The sequence below is a fragment of the Aricia agestis genome, chromosome 3, assembly GCF_905147365.1.
Source record: "Aricia agestis chromosome 3, ilAriAges1.1, whole genome shotgun sequence".
In the NCBI taxonomy this organism is placed as follows: domain Eukaryota; kingdom Metazoa; phylum Arthropoda; class Insecta; order Lepidoptera; family Lycaenidae; genus Aricia; species Aricia agestis.
This window is the reverse complement of record NC_056408.1, coordinates 13,887,886-13,900,368: the sequence shown is the minus strand read 5'-3', so window position 1 is coordinate 13,900,368 and position 12,483 is coordinate 13,887,886. Positions and strand designations below refer to the sequence as shown.

At 37.0% G+C, this 12,483-nt stretch overlaps 1 protein-coding gene across 1 annotated transcript; it reads left to right on the top strand.

The window, feature by feature from the left end:
- The first annotated feature begins 897 nt into the window (after positions 1–897).
- Positions 898–12,045, top strand: LOC121725547 (fatty acid 2-hydroxylase). Its single transcript, XM_042112554.1, has 7 exons — positions 898–909; positions 1,184–1,585; positions 8,910–9,132; positions 9,375–9,544; positions 10,203–10,329; positions 10,587–10,706; positions 11,336–12,045. Exons 2-7 carry the CDS (start codon positions 1,304–1,306, stop codon positions 11,431–11,433), a joined length of 1,020 nt encoding a protein of 339 aa, XP_041968488.1. The 5' UTR covers positions 898–909; positions 1,184–1,303; the 3' UTR covers positions 11,434–12,045.
- The last annotated feature ends 438 nt before the right edge of the window (positions 12,046–12,483 follow it).

Below are 12,483 nucleotides of genomic sequence, written 5' to 3'. Positions count from 1 at the left end.
GGAAAATTTGAAATGAAATGAATTATAGGCTTTTTTATGAATAAGACATTAGTAAGAGTTACTTATTAATAAAGAAAACGTTATTATTTGTTTATCCTTAACAATATTTATTAAAATCCATATCAAATACTCAAAAATGAATTATACTATACAATAAAAATTAAAGTACCTACCTGTAGCTCCTAAAGGCGCAAAAATCGCAGTTGAGTGTCTAAGACAAAAATGTACGACAAGAGTCCCTCTATAACCTGTGCTATGATTTATTTTAAATACATTTGAATCTTGGAATAAAATGACAAAATTATGATTTCATCAATACAAAAAAAATAATAATTATTTTTTATCTCTGTAGAATTAAAATATTAAAAAAAACGACATCTATAAAAGTGAATTGTAATTGCATCAGCTATAAGCTGTGCTTGATTTATTTTGAATACGTTTTGAATCTTGGAATAAAATGACAAAATTATGATTTCGTCCATACAAAAAATAATTCTTATTTTTTTTTCTCTGTAGATAAGGCATATTTGAAGAAAAAACATCTATAAAAGTTACTTGTAATTGCATCAGATGCTACAAAAAAAATCAGCTTCATCCGCTGACCAAAAAAAAAAAAATGCCTGTAGCTCTAAAAGGCGCAAAAATCGCAGTTGAGTGTCTATGATTTAAAGGCTGTATGGGCAACGCTCCCTTTGCCTGTCCCGACCGGGACGAATTAACAAAAAAAAAATGTCTATGATTTATTTTGAATACGTTTGAATCTTGGAATAAAATGACAAAATTATAATTAATTATTTTTTATCTCTGTAGATACGGCATATTTGAAAAAAACGACATCTATAAAAGTGACTTGTAATCAGTTGTCTACAAAAAAAAAGCAGCCTGATCCTGTTCGTCTAAATTTCAAAGGTCAGTTATAGGGGCGGCAAAAATTTAATAGCCTATAGGCGGCAAATTTGTAAATCCGCCACTGCCCCCACATAACACATTCCGCAAAGCATGAAATAGTGTTTTTAGTATTTGCCACCTCTGTGTATAACGTTAACATTGATAAAATTGAAAGTGTATCAATTACCTATTATAAAACTGGAATCTGAGCTAAAATAAAGTCGTAAGAAAACTATATCACTGAATGTGTTCGATATCGACATTTTCGGGTGATAAACAGATATGATAACTGCAGATTCACCTTGACCAGTCTGGACTGGCGGCGTCAGTGTCACCTGTTACACTACACCACTACATGGGAAGCGACACTTGATAAGTCATGCTTCAGTAGCGGACGTCCTTCGGCGCGGGCAACATGACGTTCCCTGTGAAATTCGGCGCTGAAACGTACGACATAAAAGCGTTTCTCCGCGACCACCCCGGGGGGACGAATACTTTGGAAAAATTCAGGGGCAAGTCCATCCTGAGCGTTATGGAGGCCTACGGGCACAGTGTCAGTGCCTACCACATGTTGAGCGACTTTAGGGTCGATGACGATGTTAATTTGACCGGTAGTTTGAGTGAGAATGGCAGGATATTGACCAAGGAGGAGAGTGTTCGGGACGCTGAGGAGATCGCCTTCCTGGAGGAGCTGGAGGTAACACAATAAATTAGTTAATACACACAAATTAAGAAAGTTCATCTTTCCAGGGCCGGACCGTGAGCTTACGAGGCCCTGGGCTGAAACTACTTAGGGCCACATTTTAACTGTCAGTTCGTAGTACCTACCAACACTTAAATTGTTTAATAAACCTTGATCGTAGGATTATCAGGGATACCAACAAAAATTTATTAAAATTATGAATTCTTTCGCGTTATCGTCTATTTTTGACTTAGCTGGGGGGGGCGGAGGCCCTTGAACTCATGGGACTCTGGGCTTAAGCCAAAATAGCCATATGGTCCGTAGGATCCGGCCCTGCATCTTTATAAGGAAATTCTACGAAAACCGTTGCCTATAGGTTAATAATTTTCGTGTTGTAAGTTAGGAAATTTATTATTATTTTACGAAATTATGTATCCCGTAAGAATTACATACCATACCTGGCCCTCCGTTTTTCCGTCTCCTATTGGATATTTTGCCATGTTTACTACAGGTAAAGGTACTATTATACGTGGGAAAGCCATGCTTCGGCACGAATGGGCCGGCTCGACCGGAGAAATACCACGTTCTCACAGAAAACCGGCGTGAAACAGCGCTAGCGCTATGTTTCGCCGAGTGAGTGAGTTTACCGGAGGCCCAATCCGATACCCTATTCCCTTCCCTACCCTCCACTATTCCCTGCCCATCCCTACCCTCCCCTATTACCCTATTCCCTCTTAAAAGGCCGGCATCGCACCTGCAGCTCTTCTGATGCTGCGAGTGTCCATGGGCGACGGAAGTTGCTTTCCATCAGGTGACCCGTTTGCTCGTTTGCCCTCTTATTTCATAAAAAAAGGTACCGTATATAGGTACCGTTAGATCAGCTGGATCGAAGCAACCCATCAGCTGACTCCTTTACAAATCACTACTAATCTAATAAACGAAAAAGACGAATGTATAATAGCTTTAACGCTATTATCTCTGAAGTCCGAATCCAAAAAGACGACAGTAGCCTTTTAGGCTTTACTCTGCCAAAAAAGGATTTTAGAAAATATGTACTTACTTGCAACTAAAAATGTAGCGCAATAATTTTTAACACAAACAATTTAAAATAAATAAATAAATTAGGTAATGGACCCTCAATTGTTATGAGGACGAACAATATACAATAATAGTATAATTGGTCACAAAAAATGTGTGGTTACCACGCGATAAACGATTTACCAAATAATGCAGTTTAACGTAATCAGCCTATGCAACTCACCTCGTATTCTAACAATTCTTCTGTATATTGCAAATACCTATATTCTCTACTAAGTATCTAGTAGAAATCTAAACCACATACCTAGGTACTACTTAAAATTAAAAGATCCACTATCTCCATAACTATGTCGTTTGCAGTATTTTGCCCTTTTCCGATACTCTACATAATTAGTTTTATACATAAACAAGGACAAAACATTGTACCTAAGTACTTCTAATTCATAGTGTTACACTACACCCTTACTAACAAAAATATTACATTATTATTACACAGCGAATACAAGGTTCGATTTATATTTGTCTGGCATACCTACTTATTGGAAAAGTCACAACCAAACAGACGACAATAATGTAATCTTGGTACGCGACAAAATTTATATAAATAAGACAAAGGATATCTATACAGGGTGTAACAAAAATAAGTGATAATACTTTAGGGAGTGTACGTGTTCCTTGTAGAGAGTTCACTGTGAAAGTAGCAGCGCTGAAAGACCAAAAATTTTTTTCACTTTGTATGGGGAAACTCGTGACGCACGGGCCCTTGCCCATACAAAAGTGAAAAAAATTTTTCGTTTTTCAGCGCTGCTACTTTCACAGTGAACTCTCTACAAGGAACACGTACACACCCTAAAGTATTATCACTTATTTTTGTTACACACTGTATATTATTACGTGAGAGAAAAACTTTGTAACCCTTTTTACGAAAAATGGGGAAACGTAGGTGCATGAAATTTCGCACAGTTATAGTTTATATGGTGAACGAGTGCATCGAGCTAATATTATTTTAAAATTATGCTTTTATCATATATATTTTTAACAAATAAAACGTTACACACACTACGACACTACTACTAGCAAAAATGACAGATTTTTGAGTGACAAGGCTATACATACGAATTAAACTCTTTTATTTATGGTTGAAGTCTGCTGACAACAAGTTGACAAATTGAAAATGGATTATTGTTTCTTTTTATTTAATTTTAGATACTATTAGATAATGCTTAAACGGCCAGTCTGAGATCAGCTGAGTCCCAGAGACAAGAATTGAAAAAAACTATGATGAAGTCAATATTTTTTACAAAATATAGGTAGTAGTCCTAATGTCGTTGCAAGTAAGGTCGAATTTCGACCATTGGGCGATCTCTAGTTGTAATAAAAAAACAAAAATAAAGACAACAAACCTTTAATAGTTGTACGCAGTACGTCTATATTATTAAGGGAACAGGCCCAACTAAGGGCCAGGCCACAACAATGAGTTGCGGCGCGGTCGCCGCATCGTAAAAATCTACGAAGTCGCAGAACGCATCGTGAAAATTTGTGATTCGTCAGCGACATGTCTGAAAAAAATTTTGCGTTGTAATGTCAACGCATCGCATTTCTGCGCGATGTTGTTTTTCCGATACGACGCCGCAACGCAGTGTTGTGGCCAGGCCCTAAGGGGGGGCGAGCCGGGCTTACGTACCTAGTAACTATTTACTATTTAGTAATCTGTGGCCGGGCATTTGCTAAGAGCGGCAAAAACGAGGGACAGCAAAATTTACTATCGTATCATCCAACCTAGACATCGGTCATCCACGGTCGACCACCCAAGTTTGAGAATTTTACATTCCAACATACTTTCCTTCAGTTTATTTTCCTATTTTCTTTCAGGAAATTTTCCTATTTTCCTTCATTCCTTCAACGCCTTTTTTTTCCTTTAACGCCAAAAAAACTAGCTCATGCATGACTTTTATGGTTTTCTGTAAATACCTATGTAAACAGTAAAGGGGCGGCAAAAATGATTGCCCGGAGCGACCAAACAGTTAGATCGGGCCCTGTAGAAAGTATGTTACAAACTAATAACTGGTTATTTTTGATATAACGTCGCGTCGGTATGTACACAGTAGGTATGGATATTTTTAATTACTATTCGGTTATATCTATAGTAAATCAGTTCGGGCGCTCATTTTTTCATTAGGCGACCAAGAATGAGGTCATGCTTTCAGGGCGATCGATTCATTATCAAAGAATTATTGGTGATTGTCTAGTCGACATTGCCGTCGCCACTCCAATGTCAATTAGCTTAATGGCTTGGATTGTGCTTTTAGGATTTAATACGGAAATGCACGGTGTACGGTTGTAACTTGTACCTACGTACATTGTACAGTCACGACCATTTGAATGATATCAACTTAAATTAGCAGATAATATTAGTCATTGGAAATCATATCTACACGTTGTAACTTGTAAGAAACAAAGGGACAATACTTTAGGGTGTGTATGTGTCCCTTGTCACCTTTGTATAGAGTTTACAGTAAAAGAAGCAGCACTGAAAGAGTCACTTTTTTAATTTTATGGTCAAATTCATGATGTTAGGGCATTTGTCATGGACACATAGGAGCTGAAAGTAACTCTTTCAACGTTGCTACTTAACAGCGAACTCTACACATACGCATTACACACCCGTACCCAGCACCAACCTATAGTAATTATTTATAGTAGCTATCTACTTTTTGTTACACCCCTATATTCAGACACACTTAGCGCTCACTTCACTGGACTTTGCTATACAGAATGTTACAAAACTAAGTGATAATACTTTGGAGAACATATGTGTTCCATGTAGAGAGTTCACTGTGAAAGTAGCAGCGATGAAAGACCGAATTTTTTTTGTGATTTGTATGGGCAAGCGCCCCAGCGTCACGAGTTTTTCCATGCAAAGGTGAAAAAAAATGGCTCTTTTAGCGCTGCTACTTTTACAGTGAACTCTATACACAGGACTCATACACACCCTAAAGTATTAGTAGATATGTACCTATAGCAAAGTCCAAAGAAAGTGTGAGTGAGATACTTACCAGTCTTACGGTCATAAGAGTCATTTAACGATTGATTAAACTTCAATTTAATGATGAGTTTCATATGTAAGTCTTAGGTACGTCAAAATGTGCATTTAATTACAGTCAAGTAATTATAATATTCGTCTCTTGCAGCATTTCCCAAAGTGTCGGTCGCGAGTCGCGACCCACTGGTGGGTCGCGGGTAGATTTTGGGTGGGTTCTGAAACTATAGGACAATTGTCGTATTTACGTACGGTACGTTTTTTAATTGAAATGGGTGTGGTGAGGAGCTTTAGAAAAGGCCCAAGTCCAGCAGTGAATGTCAGTAGGCTGACGTTGATGATATTATGGTCAGCAGCAGCAACATACCGCTTTTTGTCTTCATGACACAAGGACCAAGGTGGGCCGCGAACTTTAAACTTTCTTGTAGATGGGTCGCGGTCCCGACAAGTTTGGGAAACACTGGTCTCTTGAGTGCGGCAGATAAGCCTTATAGCTAGTACTAACTACTAAGTAGTCCTAACCGCCGCACTCAGAGACATTTAATTATGATTAACCTTTAATTTAATGAAGAGTTTGACAGATAATTTATGGGGCTTTTGTCAAAATTTTAATTAATTACTTACATTTAAGTCATGATGTTCCACTCTGAGTGCGGCAGTAAGAGCTCCCACAGACTGCAGACTTTTAGTCCGCCGATAGTTTGATCGAACGCGAAATCAGTACGAAGATGTATGAAGATTGAATCGATAATAATGTACTGAAAAGTGAAAGTTGAAACCCCAATTTGGTCAAACTATCGGCCGACTAAAAATCAGTCTGCGGGGGCTCTAAGACAAAATAAAAAATCTTATAGTTGGAAAGACTCTGCAGATACACAAGTAACAAACAGATCGCGTAGCTGTTATCGAAAATCAATTAAAATGTAGGAAACTAGTGTAATTACAAGTTTACAGTCGCTGACAATTCCGAAATGCCAGTTTTCGATCTTATCACCATAGTCATAGGAGCGAAATGTTTAGGATCGTAACGATAGCTGCTTACTAAATACTAGATAGTGATAAAACGTGCCATAATAGCTTTAATTAAATTAACGTAACCTTCACGCTGCCGGTGATAATTTATTGCATATTCCACATTCCGCTCACGAAAAATGTTTTATCCAATTTGGCGTTATCCTGTTAAAAAAATATTACTTACAATATTGTTTTTTTGTTGTGTCTGCAATAAGCAACAAGGTACCCAATAATGTCATAACACTTAAGGACGCTATCACATTTTTTCACAAAATATATCAGCGATTTTCCGGTACCATTTGAAAGAATTAGGAGTCACACTGCGAGGATATTTTGGTTTCAAATGAAAGATAATATATTCATCTTCACTTCTATACCATAAAAATGTTATAGCCGCATACAAAATTTTCACATAAAATACGTTTTAACCATTACAATAATCGCAAAAAAAAATGGGGTCTGATTAGGTACCATTATAGCTAAATACACTGAACTAAGGAAAATAAATATACAAAAAAATTTTTGCTTATTTAGTCCCCTATACGATTAGCTAAATATTTTATATAAAAATAAGTAACATTTCCATTTATAAGAAAAATAAGAAACGCTCTGAAATTTCTTCATACATTTTCGCCCTATCAAGAAAGCGGCGAGCGTCGTAACCGCCACTGTACAAGGCGCGCTGATATTGAATGTTATTTTATTGTCCTGCTAATTTTTGTGATAGCTTCCTTAACAGATTTGCATATTACGTACGGTCACAATATAGCAATATTAGATATTGCTATACTGTGGACTGTGGTACGGTATACCGTACTAAGTACTTACAGGGTGTTCCCAAAGTCAACGTCACCATTTTCTTAAGTTATCTTTTTAGGCATTCGATGAAGCATAATATTAGGAGCATGACGTTACTACACTCATATCTATGAAACTGCGAATTTACATGAATTAAACCCAATGTGTAAGAAATTCTAAAAGTATTTCAAGATTTCAATAAAGATGAAATAAAAATTATACTTATTTTATCCACATTATGAAACTTTACCTTACGTCAGCAGGTATTTCCGTTTTCATTGAATTGATAAGTATTAGGTAATTTCTGGTCAATATTTCAATACTTGAACACAACTCCTTTGGTATTGAGATTTTGTTGTCTCAGTGTAAGACAAGACTGTAGATGTTATCCGAAATTCGAAGAATCGGCCGGTATAAATAGTACTTAAGATGCGACCCGGTCTCAAGACGCGGTTCGGCTCTGTGATGGGTCCAAATTTTGACAGACAACCAATCACAGAGCCTGAACCGTGTCTTGAGACCGAGATGCATCTTGAGTACTATTTATACCGGCCTTAAACACGCACACAGTACCTATAATGTAGCAGCCCCCAAGTACAAGTGGCAAAACGCTAAGGCTACAAAATGAATTTGACATTAGTATACGCTAGCGAAGCGATGACTTATGTCAAATCGCATACATTTTGTAGCCCTAGCGTTAGCGTTAGCGCTTTGCCACTTGTCTACTAGTGTTGGTAAAAATAGCATTAGCAATAATAATTAATTGTTAAATGCCCATTAGCAATAATTAAATTAATCGTACTTGCTAAAAAATACGATTGCTAATATTATCGTGCGTAGCAAATAGCAATAGTCTGCGTTCTTGATAAAAATCCCGTGCGCGCTGTTTCGCACCGCGGTGCTAATAATTGTTATTTTTCACTCAATGCGAAATAATACTCGACGCGAGCGGTGCGATGCGAACAGATAATTCACGATGCCTCGTTTTTAGCAAATAGCAAAGCAATAATACTTAGCATGCTGTGACATCAAAATTAGCATGTTAATGAAATTAATAGAAAATAGCATTAATTTCCATTACTTTGTCTACAGGCCCAGGACTAGCAGCAATAAAAAATTCGATGCTCGTATACTTAAATTTTCGATTCACTATTGTTAGCGACGCGAAGATATGTTTATATTCCGCGTTTCAAAATTTCTGAGAGATTTTGCATTTTAGTCCTAGCTTCGGCTTTCAGGCTGTGAAAATGCCCATGGTCCAAACAAACATACAAAGACATTTCCTGTAGAGTGTAGAGTTTTGTAACTTGCCTGTTTTGTCCCTGTCTGTGTGTCTTATAAGAAAATGCGCTCGATATACAAAAATACAAAATAAAAAGGGGTTAGGGTATTACCATACCTACAGTCTACGTTTTGACAACAATTATTCCTCTGCGTATTTCTTTTCAGAGCAGACTGGATTGGTCCAAGCCTCTTCTGTGTCAGCTGCACAAAATAGCTCCGCACTACCAACAGTGGGTAAATTGTGCAGTTCACAGAAAATGTCGCCTGTTCGCTAACCCCATGCTAGAGAGCCTCACATACACCCCGTGGTATTTGGTACCGATGTTCTGGATACCCATTATAAGCTACTTAGCAGCCTCGTTGTTTTACAGGCACGTTTTTTGCGAAGGTAAGAATAAGTTTTCAATATTTTTCTTTCTAAGTCTAATTAGGCTAGGCTATAAGCCTATAAGAATAAATACACGTATAAGAACAAATAACAATCAACGACATATTTTTATTAAAAATGGTAGAGTCTCGATAATAATTATTATTATCATGATAATTACTATCGAGACTCTACCATACCATATCATGGCATTTTAAAAACTTTAGCTAAGGCCAAGATTCTAAGAAGACTCTACATTTCAGACTGCAAGGATGGGCTCTACGTGTACCAGTTCTTCAGTCAACTGACCGCAGGTTTTGTGATATGGACCATCCTAGAATATTCTCTACATCGATGGCTCTTTCATTTCAACCCCGGCAACTCCTTAAATTTGATTAAAATACATTTTTTGATCCATGGCATACATCACAAGGTGAGTGCTGAGTGTAAATTTTTATTATACAAAATAGATATCAAATCCGCTGTACGGCCCTCTATAGGCATCACGATCGCGATAGTGGGTGGACAGGCAAATCTTAAAAGTCTGTCATTTTAGCATAAAGAGGTAACTGTACTGAGTATACTGTACAGTATTTAATACTTGTATGTACCTAATTGATAGCTTTTATTTTAATAACAACGCGAGGTTTCAAACTAAGCCATAATTATAATTATTTATATCCTTATCAATATATTGTGTACACGCAAAAGTTCAATTAATTAATAACTGATAGAATCCGTCGCGTTCGAAAACCCCAATTGATAATATTGTGATTGAAGATAAAATGTAGAGACCGCGTAACGGGAGCGTTTTTGTAGAATATGCACTGGTTCATAATGTTTTCTTATGTCAAATTTGCAGTAAATCATCAGTACAGATTTCAAAATGGCAACACTCCATGTAGATAAGGCTCATTTATTTCGTATTTAACAGAGAAATTGATACTTAATTGAGTACCTAATTTTTAATTTCAGATCTACGCCATTTGGCCGTGTTATTTTTACATCTAACGTTGACGTAAACCGACTTAATAAAGTAGGTCTGCCATCTAATCTTGAATATTTCTCTGAAAGTACATTGATGATTGCAGGTTCCTTTCGACGGGCTGCGCCAAGTGTTTCCTCCCATACCGGCGGCTGCGCTGGCGACCGCTATCTACACTACTGTCAAATATTTATTAAGTTACCCCATGATAAAGTTTACCGGGGGGCTTGTAGGTAAGCTTAACGGTTATTAAATCTAGCAGACGTTAATAATAATTAATAATTTCAGGACAAATAGTAAAAATAAAATCTATGGCTCTTGGTATCTTTTGTGAGATGGGTTAAAAATGTTAAACTCGCGTCAAGAACTCAAGTCCTTAGATGACTCAAGACACGTGACTTGATCAAAAATTCATAAGACGCCCTCTCTTTCTACCACACGTCTATGTGCCTGCACCTGCTGTTTTCAGAGTTCAACCCGTTTTTTCCAGGATACCTAGTATACGACATGACCCACTACTACGTGCATCACGGCTCACCGAGAGCCGGCACCTACCTCTACGAAATGAAGAGGTATCACTCCAACCACCATTTCCTGAATCATGACAAAGGTAACTTCACATTAATATTCCTAAAGTAAAAAAAAGGTAGACCATATTTAATAAACATTATTGTCTCGTTTCGCTTCGAACGAAGCGATAGATTAATGATCTATGGGATAGACATTTTTAATTCAATTATTATAATAAAGTAGAGCACTGGAAATAGGTGCCAATATTCGAAATAATAATCTAGATTCTAGGTGCTTATAAGGTATGATCTACGGTATGATACTTAATTGCGTAGTAGATATCTATTATATTAATCAGTGGATCATGGTATTTCGCTCTGAAACATTTAACTTAATCAGTGGGCAAGGTCCTCGCGGGATTGCGAGGGTGATCGCTTGCCCGACTTTTAGGCTGGTATAAATAGTCAGTACTCAAGATGCGTCTCGGTCTCAAGACACGGTTCGGGCTCTGTGATTGGTTGGCTGTCAAAATTTGGACCAATCACAGAGCCGAACCGCGTCTTGAGACCGGGTGGCATCTTAAGTACTGACTATTTCTATTTATACAGTTTAGAAGGTGCAAAGGAGAAAGTAATAAAATAACGCACTCGATGTTCAAGCTAAATTATTTTAATGTAATGCACTCTAGGAATTGCTTAATATTTTCTATTGTCTCGTTGTTTGTTTCAGCATTTGGTATAACCAGTAAGATGTGGGACCACGTTTTCAAGACATTCGTGAACGTTCGCAAGCTGGCCATAAGTTTACATTGGAGGAGTAATCTTTAATCGAATATTATTTCTAGTGTTTAATAGATATTAAAGTGCGGTTACGTAGGAGCCCGATTCTTATAGCTCGAAAGTCCTGCATCGAAGCATCCCAGACTGTCTCAGTTACACACTGTTTTAATACCCGCGAGTGTGAAAACCTGAGGCAGCATAATAAAAAGTGTCAGAATCAGGGCCCTGGTAGAAAATCAGACCGAGCCTTTCGTTTCTCGTTTCTTTGAAATATACAAATATTTTTGCACGCGCGTGAGTTGATGTCCGGTTTCTTATCAGATTTTTTGTCAATTTGTATTTTCAGCGGCGTTTACGATTGTTTAATTGCTTGATGTTAGCCAATCAAACGTCGGCTAACGTCGTTGTCGTCGTCGAGGAGATGAACCTGTCAAAAATCTCGGAAACCGGGCATGAGACTGGAACTAGACAAGTCAATTAGCAATGTATGAATTTCTACGTGCTATAGTTTCTACGTGCTTGGAGCCGTGGACTTATTAGTTAAGTAACTAGGTATAATTTTTACTATTTTTTTTTTGAATGAAGATGATTTTTAAGTTTGCTGTGAGCTTTAATTTTGCTAAGCATTTGTCATTACCACATTAGAGATAGCTGTTGTTATTTGCATTAAATGATTTATTAAATGTTTTAAACTGTCGAATTATTTTGCCCTAAGTAATTAGTTGAAAAAGTTTTTTCTTAGAGAATTCCCATATTAAGACATAATGATATTTTAAGGTAACTAATTAATTGGATGTTGTATTTAAAGTTGCTGATATTTGTTGATATTTATAGTTTTAATTAAAAAAACGAAGATACCTACTTATAGACCACTTCTACAGAACTATATTATACTTACTAAATTTCACAAAATAATTAACCATTTAACCTTTTAGTTGCACACTTTTCTGCCTACATTATTATTGTACCATCGAGGAAGTTGATTCCTATGCAATTGACAGACCAACGTTATTTGGTCGAATATGTCAATTCAATGTTAATTGTGATCTGTCGGCTGGGTTTGACGTAACGCAACCAAACTACTTAGATCCCCGATTT

Coding starts and splice junctions, on each gene's coding strand:
- LOC121725547 (XM_042112554.1), top strand. CDS start 1,304: ATGACGTTCCCTGTGAAATTCGGCGCTGAAACGTACGACATAAAAGCG. Junction 9,133..9,374: donor CAGGCACGTTTTTTGCGAAG/GTAAGAATAAGT, acceptor TCTACATTTCAG/ACTGCAAGGATGGGCTCTAC. Junction 10,330..10,586: donor GTTTACCGGGGGGCTTGTAG/GTAAGCTTAACG, acceptor CGTTTTTTCCAG/GATACCTAGTATACGACATG.